Source organism: Phyllostomus hastatus, unplaced genomic scaffold (genome assembly GCF_019186645.2).
Source record: "Phyllostomus hastatus isolate PE091 unplaced genomic scaffold, TTU_PhHast_1.1 phas_scaffold_1066, whole genome shotgun sequence".
NCBI classification, from domain to species: Eukaryota; Metazoa; Chordata; class Mammalia; order Chiroptera; family Phyllostomidae; genus Phyllostomus; species Phyllostomus hastatus.
In genome coordinates this window covers 2995642-3009466 of record NW_025334004.1, presented here as the reverse complement: position 1 = coordinate 3009466, position 13825 = coordinate 2995642, and the positions used below count along the sequence as shown (strand labels likewise).

Below are 13825 nucleotides of genomic sequence, written 5' to 3'. Positions count from 1 at the left end.
TCTGATTAATACCAGACATAGTAGAAAGAGCACATCATCTTTGGAAATTATTAACTTTTTAGAATGAGAAGAAAAACAGTATTATCTAGAATACCACCGTCCAATAGAACTTTCCACAATAATAAAAATGTTGTATATCTGTGCTGTCCAACTACAACTCTTTTGCTAACTAAGAATAAAGAACAAGTTTGAGTGGAAATGCCAGGAAACAGAGAAAGTGCTCATATAATTTTAGAGTTCATGTCAGAACAAGGAGGAAATACTGGAGTAGTTAGATATGATACAGATCAGTAAAACGGATTTCAAAAGCTTCATTTAAATAACAGGCTATGAATTCATAACTCGAAAATCAAAAAGGAAAGACTAAGACTATATAAACAATTACAAATGATCCACAAAGGAGGCAAAACAAAAATTATCTAAAAAGAGAACTTACCCTCTAAGTTCAGATTTTAAAAGGTATATATAACAACCAGGTGTAAATAATCACATGAAAATTGTAAATACAAAAGAAAGGGACTGGAGTGGGGTAAATGTTTGTAACAAAAGGAACAATAAATAAGGCTGAATTTCACAAGTTAAACAGCTGTATAATGCTAGAGGCGGAAAAAAAGCAGGAACTCCTAAATTCCCTTTCACTTCCACCTTCGCAGTCCAAGATAATGCTGTTGAGTAACTGAAGAGTGGTGAGTGCACAACATTTCTCTAGATTAGAAGTATTTTCTAATTTGCTACTTCAGCAACGTTATTTCTTAAAAATACTTAACATCAACAGAAAAATCTTTGATATTCCACGATTTTACTTATTTGTAAGGTACATAGTAAGCAGTCAATAACTCAAAACACAGATAATCCACCACGCTCTATATCTCTGCTTCATCTGAATCTCATAAAATTAAAATGGCAAGAGAGGCAAGGCAATATAAAATTGTTTGAAGAAAGAGTACCACTAATTATTTTTCAAAAAGTTCATAAAACTCATTAAAGAAAAAAAACTAAAAAAAAAAAAACAAAAACCCTCAGTTGAAAATAGGGTCAGTACACACCTACAAACCAAAGGAAAAAAAAATAGGCAAGGCCAATAAAACATCACAAAGTTGCTTATCCCTCAATTAAAGAAATGTAATAAAAAATCAAAGCACAACAAACTGCAAAGTTTAAGTCTGACAGAATTCAGTTTGCCAAGGTTGTAAGAGGGGAACAATATACTGTTACATGTTGATGAGAATATAAAATTATAACATTTTTAGGGTAAAAGTTTAAACCATGGATCCACTGGTCCCAGAAACTCCACTGCTAAGCATTTACCTTAAAGATAAATTTGCAAGCCCTGGCTAGCGTAGCTCAGTTGGATGGAGCGCGGGCTGGGAACCAAAGTGTCCCAGGTTCGATTCCCAGCCAGGGTACATGCCTGGGTTGCAGGCCATAACCCCCAGCAACCGCACATTGATGTTTCTCTCTCCCTCTCTCTCTCCTTCCCTTCCCTCTCTAAAAATAAATAAATAAAATCTTTAAAAAAAAAATTAAAAAAAAAAAAAGATAAATTTGCAAAAAGACACCAAGATACACAGGTGAAATGTTTATTAAACCACTGTTTTTTAATAGCCATAAACTGGAAACAACTAAAATATATACATCAGAAGACTGTTTATTATAGTATGATCATAAAATGGAATAAAAAAGAGCCAATATAAGAACCAATTGTATCTCCTTTCCTAAGTATGTTAAATGAAAAAAAGCAAGATGCAGAAGAGTATGCAGTATGTTCATTCCCGCTTATTTTTCTCAAAGAGTGGGTATAAGATAAAAACGACTTTTTTAAGGAATATACAAGCCCTGGGGCTCAGTGAATTGAGTGCCAACCTGCGAATCAGAGTGATCGGTTCAATTCCCAGTCTAGGGCACATGCCTGGGTGGCCGGCTGGGTCCCCAACTGGGAAGCATGAAAGGCAACCACACACTGGTGTTTCCCTCTCTTTCTCCCTTCCTACCCCTCTCTAAAAATAAATAAATACAATCTTTTTAAAAAAATGAGGAATATATGAAACTTTTAACTATAGACATCTTTGGGGAGAGGATCTCAGGATAGGAAGAGTCAAGTATGAGAAATTTGTAAGGGACATTGTGATCTTTGGGCTGCTAAGCATTCAAAACAATTCTAATTTAAAGAGGTGAGAAGCAAATACTCTCTTCCCCATCTTTCAAGTGCACAGGCCTAGAACAATTAGGTCTTCCTACTCTAGACACTGAATTTTAGGCACTGAGAATGAGGTACAGAGGAGTCAGAGATAATTCAGAGAGATCTCCAGAGAAGCTGAAACTTTATAGCCATCACCAATATCCAGTCATGGCAGCAGTACCTGGAACAGCATGTATCCAAGCAATAATGTCATAAGCAGAGACTATAAGGTTACTGTAACCTCTTGACCATGTCTTGCTTCCCTTAGCTTCTGCAACCTTCAGTCTGGTTCACTAATTACAGACTATGAGTCATCTAATATTTTTCAAAAGATTCTTTTCTGATTTAGAATTACTTTCAGTCATGTGCAACCAAGAACTCTGACTTCTTTCTTTTACAGTATTTTCCTACAGTTTTTTATTTAAGTGAGGGTTGGTGAAATATTTTTTTGTCTGCTCCCTTTAATATTTAAACTTTACAATTTCTTATCTAGCACTTTTGGCAACAGTGAGACTAGCAGAAGAATAAACAATCTATTTAAAAGAAAATATCACAGCATTTTTAAAAAGGAAGGAGGGTAAGTTCTCTCAAAGAACTTGAACACTGCTTAGGAAAACATTCACTATGGCTGCCCCTCCCACTTCCTCCTCTTTCCTCCCAAGGATTTCATGCTCACATCTGGCTCACTGCCTTATAAGTTTGATACAATAGAAAGGCGGAAAAAAGCAAGAAAACAGCATTTCCAAAGGGAAATGGGAAAATTCACTGTAGATATTTGGAAAATAGACAAAAACTTAGACAAGAGCAGACAGGTTAATTTCCACAAAACTTGGAAAATAAAAGATACAGATCTTTATAATACAACTATACCTTACTTAAATTCAACGTAGTAAAACCTTGATTCATTAAAGACAGTTGTGAGAATAAACACTGCTTTCATATTTTTTAGCTTTTCCTTTCCTCAAAGAATTTTTAATGATACAGTTCTAAAGAAGCTGACTATTGTCAAAATAATACATATATATTTCAAAAGATATAAAAGGTCTGTAATAAGAAAATTAGTCAAGGGAAATGGCGGAGGAGGAAGCACTAGGAATCCATCTTCCCACCTAGATAAAAATTGTACTGGCACAACGTAGCTGATTAACTATTTTAGAACTCTGAAGTCTATTTCAAAGCTTGCAGCTTCCAAGGGAAGGCTTCGACAGTAAATCAGTTAATTTTGGTCAATTTCAAATCTTAGTATGGTAGCAGCTCCCCACCAGAACACCTGCTTCTAACCATCTCCCCCACCCGGCAGGTAGCCATGCCATATTCCTAGAGCAGTTTGTACCAGCTTGTGGGAACTTTTTCCCCAAACACCAGAGATATGTATTGCTATCCTTGACTTCTGCTTCTGATTAAAGAAGTGCAGACACAGAAGCAGACTATGATTATCTCATGAACTAAAACAGCATCCAGCAGATTTTAGATCCACAGCCTATTCTTTTCTTAAATTTTTTCCTTCTCCTTTTGAGAGACAGACGCTTACCTTAAGAAGTATAATGTCCATGTACAGGTGTTTGTTAGAATATAGGTTTTCAACTCCTTTGGGTAAGTGGCCAAAGGGATGCAATTTCTTGACTGTATGAAGTCTGTTTAGTTTTGTAAGAAACCACCAACTGTATACCAAGGTGGCTGTAACATTTTACATACTATGGGTTTTTTATACACCGACATAATATATAGAAGCAGACTTTCTCTATGCTATACACTGGATAATTCCACCTACATGACATTCTTTAAAAAAGTCAAAATTATGGAGGTAGGAAAAGTGTCAGTAGTTGCCAGAGGCTAGAGGGAAAGATGAAAAGATGAAGCTTATAGCACTTTTAGGGCAGTGAAATGACTGTGTATGATACTGTAATGGTGGATACATGTGATTATAAATTTGTCCAAAACCCCCAGAATGTGCAACACCAACAGTGAACCCAGATGTATAACAAATATAACAAATATACCATTCAGGTGGAGTACACTGATAATAGAGGGAGGCTATGCATGTGTGGGGCAGGAGGTATATGGGAAATCTCTGTACCTTCTGCTCATTATAGTTGTGATTGCAAAATGGCTTTTAAAATAATCTATTTTTAAAGATTACACACACATAAAAATATGTCAGAATAAACAAATCTGACAAAATACCAACATACAATATTAACATACAAAATCAGTTGCTTTTTTACATACTAACAAAGAACAAAAGTTAATAAAAAAGTTAAGAAAACAATTATATTTAGAATAGCATCAACAAGAATATAATATCTAGGAATTAACCAAGGAGGTGAAATACTTGTACACAGAAAACTACAAAACACTATTGGGGAAAAAATTAAAGAAGACCTAAATAAATGGAAAAACATTCCAGATTCATGGACTGGAAAACCTGCTATTGTTAAGATTTCAATACCACTCAACATAATCTACAGATTAATGCAATCAAAATCCCCCAATTTTTTTTTTTTGCAGAAATAAAAAGTCCATCTTAAAATTCATATGGACTCTCAAAGGACCCTAAATGGCAAAATAAAATCTTGAAATAGAAGAACAAAGTTGTATGGCTCACAATTCCTGATTTCAAAATATGCTACATAGCTACAAAGTATGGTACTGGCATACAGACAGACATAGACCAATGGAACAGAATAGAGAGCCTAGAAATAAACCGTTATATATATATGGTCAAATGATTTTTGACCAATGTAACAAAACCATTCAATGGGAAAGGACAGTCTTTAATGGTGCTGGGAAAAGTGGATATCCACATGCAAAGCATTAGGTTGGACCCTTACTTTATACCATATACAAAAATTAACTCAAAGTGGCTCAAAGACCTAAAAAATTATAAAACTTTAAAAAGGCAATATAGAGGGAAAGTTTCATGACACTGCATTTAGCAATGATGTGACAGCAAAGGCACAGGAAGTGAGAAAACAGATAAACTGAACAGCATCAAAATTTAAAGCTTTTGTGCACCAAAGGATACTACCAATAAAGTGAAAAAACAGCCCAGAGAAATGGGACAAAATATTTGCAAATCACATATCTGAAAAGGTATTTATTTCCAAAATATAGAAAGAACTCCTAAAATTCAACAACAAAAAAAACCATCCAATTCATAAACAGGCAGGGGACTACAACAGACATTTCTACAAAGATATACACATGGTCGATAAGCACACAAAAAGATGCTCGATGTTATTTATCATTAGGGAAACATAAATCAAAACCATAACGAGGTACCATTTCATACTCACTAGGAAGGCTATTAAAAAAACAAAAAGCTCAGAAAGTAACAAGTATTGATGAGGATGTGGACAAACTATAACAGTTGTGTATTGCTGGTAGGAATGTAAAATGGTACAGCCACTATAGAAAACAATATGGTAGTTCCACAAAAAATTAAACAAAATTATTTGATCCAGCAATTCCACTGCTGCAGATATATCGAAAGAAATTGAAAGCAGGGACTCGAACAGATACTGTTACACCCATGTTCATACCAGCATCATTTATGACAGTCTAAAAATGGAAGCAGTCCAAGTGTCCATTGACATATGAATATATAAACAGAATGTGGTATATACATAAAGTGGAAGGAAATTCTTGACACATACCACAGCACAAAAAAACCTTTAAGACATTATATATCAAGTAAACTAAGTCAGTCACAAAAAGACAAATATTGTATGATTCCACTTATACATGTTGTACCTAAAATAGTCAAATACATAGTGACAGAAAACAGAACAGTGGTTACCAGGGGCTGGGACTAGGGGAAAGGAAGTTACTAAACAGTAACTTTATGAATACAAATGTTTAATGAATACAACATTTCAGTATGAGATAATAAAAAAGTTTTATAGATGGAGTAGTGGTGATGGTTGTACAACAGTATGAATGTGCTTAACGCACTGAAGTGTCAAAAGTGGTTAAAATGGTAAATTTTGTTATATATATATTTTACCACACAAAAAAAATACTCATCACCAGCTCTATTCATCCTCAAACCCACATCCCTGCTTCTCTCCTAAAAGCAACTGCATCCACCTACATGGATTATTTTTCCTTGTATTTAATTCAGCATTTCTATATAATATACTATAATATGGCTCTTCATAGATTTATTAATTACCTATATATTTTCTGCTATGGTAGAGGATGCTTATAAAACCAGTAGTATACACACACACACACACACAGTTTCACGTTTCTTAATTCCCCTTAAATGTTAATATCACAATATGGGGTTAAATCCATCAACAGATAATAATTGCTCCCTGTTTCTAATTCACCTATTTTTCTAAAACTGTATTGCATCTTTCCCCCCAAATTTTCAACATCCACCTATCGGTTTTTGTTTTTGCTTTCTGAGTCCTTCTGTCCTACACTGCTCCATTCAGAACTGTTGCTCTTCAGCTTGTAGCACCTTTGTTGTCATCCTGGGGCTGCTTTTCCACTTGAGTTGTATTTTCTCTTTACTGAAGCGCTTTTTTTTCATGGTTTATTCTTTTGTTTTTATTCCTAAGAAATATTACAAGGACTTATTTTTTTAGTCCTTTTGTACTTAATTGACAGTTTGGATAGATACAGCATTCTATACTGAACATACAACTTTTGGCATGCCTTCTCTCCATCTTCTATCTTTAATTGTACTGCTGAAAATTGAGATGCCATTTATATTCCTAATTCTTCCTAATTGATCCTGAAAACTTTTGAAATACTATCATTATTTCTGGTGTTCTCAGAGAAATTTCATAATAATTTGCCTGGTATTGGTTTGCTGCTTAATGGTTTGCTTTGTTGATATCTGAGTTTATTTACCTGTATGCCATGTGTGGTTTACAGTTTCCTTCCACACTCATTCCCAGGTAAATTCCAATTATGATAGTTGACATCCAGCTAAGAGATTCCATCTCTTCTCACCTCTTTCCTAGTCAGTATATTCAGCAAACATTTACTGAGCCCTTACTGTGAGCAAAAATTGTACTGGGTAATTGGGGGAAAATAGATTAAAAATTCACTTATTCAATAAATGTCCACTGAGCACAATCTAGTGAATAACATTATAGTATTGCCTCATTGTTTTTGTTTGAGGTGTATTGTTTGTGGCAATATTTTACACCATTCATATCCAATGTAATTATAAAACCCAATATACTATCAAAGATAAGTAATTTTTGTGGTTACCTGCCATTTAAAAGTATCTGGTATTTATTTCTGTTTGCATCCCATTAATATAAATAATGAAAAAATGATGTTTAATCTGTAATAAACTGATTTATTGTGCAGTGACTATAATATACTAGAATTATATTGTTAACTCTGCTTCCTCAAACACATTAGGAGAAAAACCCCTGCAAGTATTTCATTTTACATTAGATATGAAGAACACTGGGTGCTATAATTAATTGGAGAAAATGTTCACCAAGTTATACTTTTTAGTGATTGACATGTACATTTTATAGGGGACATGTTCTGTGTATAGTGAATAAATAATTTGATAGTATCTCAAAAAATAATAATAATTTGCCTGGTATTGGCCTATTTGCATTTATTATGTTCTGCACTACATAGGTCTTTTCAATCTGCAGACTCAAATCATAAAGAAGTTGTTTGGTATAATACCAGCAAAGACCTTCCTTGATGATTTCCCACACTGCATGGACCAATGCTGTGTTAGGGCAAACAAAGGATGACAACAGGCTAGATTAGCCTAATAGTTTCAATTTTTGTCCTCTAATATACAGGATTATGTGGTTATTAGGGAAATGAGCTTCGGAATCTGACAGACCTGGACTCAACCCTCAACCTTATTACTTGCTACCTGTGGCAGTTGAGAGGGAAAAAAAACTTTTTTTAATGGTTAATTTGTGTTATATGGTTTCCACCTCAATAAAGAAAAAAAAGCAGGAAACAGAGGCAATATGAAGGAAGAGGTCAAAAATTGTTGGAAATGGAGAGTGGAATTGATACTTGCCTCAAAATTATTTTGAATAATCTCTAGACATTAAAACCTCTAAATAATCTCCTTTCAATTCTTTTTAACCGAATAGCCAATAATGGTAATGTTAGGATAACACTTCTTTTTTCACTGCAAATTAACATATAATTTAATGGTTGACTGAAAGATCAACATATAATTTTTAAAAATCTGGAAAATTTCTTCAATAAGAAAATTCACAAAACAGGAAAAAAGGACTCCTGAATCTGTAGTATAGCTGTTTATATATAGGTAAAAAAGTGATACTATACAAGATAATGGGTGTCTTTAAAAAAAAAATCACTATTTATCAGAAGAGTAAACTCTAAGCATATCCTTACAAAAAATATGGGACTCTTCCCACATCTGAAATCTTTCCACTAGAAGAGGAAGAAATAAATTATTTACCACTAATTCAGACTAGGGGAAAATACTGTTACATGCATCTTTTTTCATTTTCAACATTTCCCAATTGTGCTCCATAAAACACTGTTCAAAAACATGTTATTTAATATACAAAAGAAAAGCACAAGACAAAGGGGGAGGAAGGGAGGGAAAGAGAAGGGGGAAAAAGGAAAGCAGCTTATTAGAATTTTATTTCAGTGCATAGCAGCAGTAAGAAAGCTAGTTCACCTCTATTAAACCAACATTTCCCTGATTTATTAGGTACAGAACAGTTCTCAGGCTATGTCTGTTAAACACATGAAGTATCAATTTGTTAAAGACTGCTTAGATTTATACCAGATAATATATACATTAGATAACTTAAATATTAGCCTGAGGAATAAGATTAACATACATATAAAAAAATAATCAATTATCTGAAAAAACATTGTTTCATTACCAGCTAGTAAGAGCAAGAGTTTAGTGGTAAGAAAGAAGGTGGGGACTGGGGGGGGGGGGGGATGGATAAGACAAAAAGAAGAAAAATCTGGAAAGTTAGCTCTTCAACATCATTTCTATGAGGGGTCCTTGTTCTGCCCTGTCAATTCTGATTGCTTAATAATAAAACATTTGCAATTAGGATGGTAAAAAAAGTTCACTTTGGTTCACTTTGCCCATCCTCTCCCTTTTTGTTTATTTTTTACATTTATTACTGATCATAGGAGGTAACCTAATAATGGGAAGTTAAATATTTGTCACAAATGTACTTTGAATATCTTAAGTATAAAATTCACACTGCTACATCATATCCCAAAACAGTTAAATACTGGATAATTTCAGCATGAAGGTATTTACAAACGTACTTTCTTTTACTCAAGGCACTGATACAACAAAGTCTGAACTCTGCATAATATTTCCTGTTTGGAGGAAAATAATAAGAAAAAATATGGATTTTGAAAAAGATAATATTCATTATACACCCCAATGCAGAGGGTAAAGGACAATCCAACTGAAAATAGTTTCATTAACAGAAAAGATAGTAAGAAAATAGACTTTTTTACTGAGATATTATCATCTTTGGAACACAAAGAAACCACTACTGATTATAACTACTGTCTCCAATATAGTGTGAACTAATCCAGGATGTCAAAGTCAATCCCAATAGACAATTAGAAATTATTTATTTTCATTTTAGCTCACAGGAAAAACTGTATCTCCCTTCCCTGTCTCTGTTCAGTCTTTCTCTTAAAAAGATGGGGAAGTGGGGTAAGCAACTGAAGTCAACAAAGCCTTACTGACCATTTATCCTCCAAGTCAGAAAGAGAAGAGAATAAAACAAAAACAAGCAAAGCTATTATATTCAGCTGATAATTCATTTTTATATGCTATTACCATTACCATTACTACAAGGTGACAAGATCAGTCAGCTAAAGCAACCATTGGCTACATAACAAACTATACACACAAAACATTTTTAGGAATAACAGATTTGGAAAACTTAAAAACTAGATAAAATACATTACATACATTAAAGCAGACAGACTTAACTTCAACTTTGGTTACTGATTACAAACTAAATGTGTGAATCAATTCAGAAGCATAAAAGCAGTGGTTATAAGGTCAGGAAATGACACATAAAAATAATACTTCCCAGCAAAGTATTTTCTGGTGAAGTTATTACAATTTAAGGTCTGATAATCAAATGTGTAATTCCAAAAACTGGACTTCATCAGTAACCTAAAAGATGATCATTCAGCCTCAGTGACTAACTCACAGTCAGAAGAGATTAATTAATTTGCATTCAGTAGAGAACAATGAAAAAACTAGCACACCAGATCAATTTACCATATAAATATAATCACAGTGATCACAAAACTTATCCTTACTCTTTCTCAGTATGAATACTAATCTGACTTGGTTAAATCAGTACTTGGTTGAATATAGAATTACAATGATGTGAAGGAGATCATCTTATGAGATAGTTCATTTAGGCCACACAGGCGTGATAAACACTCCTGCACCACATAGAAGAATACATGTCTGGTGACTGTACTGCTCATTTCTCAGATTCTTCATCTTTCCATTCAAAGATAACTTTGCTCATTCTCTTTTCTATCACCCATTCCATTTCCTGTTGATATTACTAATTAAGCCTGTGACTCCCATGGATCTTCAATGTTAAGCCTCCTTCCACTGCGTTTCTGCCTATGACAAGGGCAAATCCATTTCCCTATTTTCAATTTCTTAAATAGTACTCCTGATAGCCTCGTGTATACTACCTATAATTGTAACAGAAACCACAATGAAGTAGTTTGGGGTTCTTTTGTAGTTTTTGTAAAAACAAATTTAATTCTGAATACAACGTGAATGCTACAAAAATCCAACTGGACACAATTCAGTGCTGCAAAACCCTAAATATACTTTGGTTCAAAGCAAATTGCTAAAAATTAACAACTTATGGCTAGCTCATATAAGGGTATATGTAAGCTTATATAGTTAGATGACTATTGTAAAAAGAATTCTACATTGCATAATACTTTAAAAGCTTTACCACGCATTATAACACTTAATTCTCATAACCAGCAAACATTTAAACTGAAACTCTTCAAGAAAAAATAATCCAAAATTATAACTTTTAAAAAGCCATTAAAGTTCCTAATGATATTTTACAGTTAATTTTTTCATATATATTTCTGCTCTGAAATAAGAAAATATGTAAGACTATTTACACAGCAAACACAAAATGTATCATGTACATTTAGGTCAGGTACATTTAGGTAGTAAGGTCATAAAACACATTAACAATTATTGAAATGGGCCTTTTCAATGGGTCTTGTTCTGAAATAAATGATAATTACTGTAAGAAAATTATGCAAAATTATAAAATGCACAAAGTTAGGCTTTGGCATGCCCAGCAATGTCTTTCTAGATCCCTTGTACCAAATACTTTCTTAGGTGCTTGGTAAACTTATGATCCATTCTAAATTTCTCTATGTAAAAATACATGGTATCAGTTATCTGTATCATAAGATAAATACATTTAAGTGAATAAATGCACTCAAGGATTGCATTTTACACCTAATCCCCAATTGTGAAATAAAAAACAAAACTCACACACAGTGTAACAAAATCTAGGCATTAATCTACTGAGGATCACAGAGTCCATGAAAGCATATCGCAGACATCTAATTATTTAAAAAGTTTGTTCTTATCAAATGAGTTGTAGCCTATTGAAGCCCATTAGATACAATAGGAAAAAAAAAAGCAAGCAGTTGTAGAGCACCAATGTAACAAAAATCAAGTTTACATGACAAACTACATCTTTTTCTTTTCTTTTTTTTAATTTTATTTTAATCATTGTTCAAGTACAGTTTTCTCCCTTTTACTCCCAATCCAGCCAACCCTCCCAACCCTCCCCACTTCCCTCCCATTACCACCTTCCCCCTAGTTTTTGTCCATGTGTCCTTTAAATTTGTTCCCATGAACCCTTCCCATTGTCCCCTGAAATTCCTTCTTACAAACTACATCTTTTTCAATGGTTTAGAAATCTCTTCTAAATTAAAATACAGCATTAATATGTAAATATTCAAAAAAGAAAATTAGGAGTTCTTACCTTACTACATCATCAATATTGTTCCTGTATACACCTTCAAGTCTTTCTGCTGGAAACCCCATAGCAATAATGTTGGGATAAATATCTGAGTATTTAAGTTAAGAAAACATCTAAAATATGCAACAATGCAAACTACATGCACACATTTTTAAAACATTATTTTTAAAAAGCTTTCCCCACTACAGCTATGCTACTAAAAATTGTCAAATTTATTTATAAACCATCATGTGTAATTAATACAGGCAAACACAGTCATTCTTTCAAAAAAAAATCCTCTAAATGATTTCTTGGCAAAATAATTTTCAAATCCCTCTACTAAGTACATTAAAAACATACCTAAGGTAAAAAGTAGCTTCTATATTTATAGTATTTAGGTATATATGACAAATGAAAACCTCGGACTTTATAAATCACAAGTACTAAGTATCTTAGGACAAAACCCAAAAATCAAATTAAAAACAAAACAAAAGCTTTATAACTTCTAATTTTTCTGATTATAGAAGGCACCATGGGATAGAGGTAAGTAGATACATTAAAAATTAGGACATCAGATTTAAGAGCTGGCTATGCCTCTAACCACTTGTACCAATTTGGACAAGACACTTAGATTTCAATTTCCTATTCCACACGATTACTACATTAAGACAACCATTAAGATCTCTACTAACCCTTAGTATTTAAGACTTGATAACAACAAACTAGGGTAGAAACTTACTCTCATTTCCTATCAAGGTAATCAATACTTAGAATACCCATTCTATTCCCTTGTTACACACTCCAGTTGGCATAAAAACAAACTTCTACATTTATAAGAATTTATATCAAATTAACTATAAAAAATGACCAATAATCTACATTTCAATGTATTATGTCCATCATACCAGCTCTCAGTTCTTCTTGAGCTCCATCCATCTTCTCTAATCTCATGGTCTTCTGACTGGAATCTTTCAGACAAACCAAGCTTGTCTGCCTAAAACCTCCCTTCAAGATCATCTCTAAAGTCATCCACTCACCTACTTCAAGACACATTCATTTTCCAAAATACAATTCAAAATTCACCAAACCCAGTGCCCTTTCCTACATCTTTTTCTTTACTTTCTGCTGTATTCACATTAGTGAGCTGATTTCACTATTCTTTTTGATCCAAAAATAATTATTAAATTACTGAAAGCTTTTATTTTCATAATTTAAGAAAGGGTTGTTATATAATCTATTCATAAGATTACTATGTATTGATTGGATAGATTTACAGAATATTTTAAGAAAAAAAGACAGGCATAATAGTGTATATACATCATGCTACTTTTTGGATAAAAGAAATATTTCATTAAAGAATAACATTTCATCTTGGATAAAAGAAATAATATTTACATATATATATCTAAAAAAGACTTAAAGGGTCTAACAGCCAAGTTCACAGGCACAAATGCTGTTCTGGATACTGTTTTAGACAAACCAGCCATTAAGGACATTTTTGAGCCAACTAGATAAATTTTAATATGATCTGGGTATTGGACAAGATGAAAATTTACTGAAATGGGTAAGTAGAAATTAATGAATAAAGAGGGTTGCAAAAGAGAATGTACAGTGAGGTACCATTTGGTAAAAGGAAAAAATATATATAAAT

General features: G+C 33.1%; 1 protein-coding gene across 1 annotated transcript in view; it reads right to left on the bottom strand.

Annotated features, from left to right (window-relative positions):
• PTEN (phosphatase and tensin homolog) overlaps positions 1 to 13825 on the bottom strand; it is an 84052-nt gene that overhangs the window by 47481 nt on the left and 22746 nt on the right. The window contains exon 3 of the mRNA XM_045854497.1: positions 12199 to 12283. Within this exon, the coding sequence (XP_045710453.1) occupies positions 12199 to 12283 (85 nt within the window). The remainder of the gene's footprint in view (positions 1 to 12198; positions 12284 to 13825) is intronic.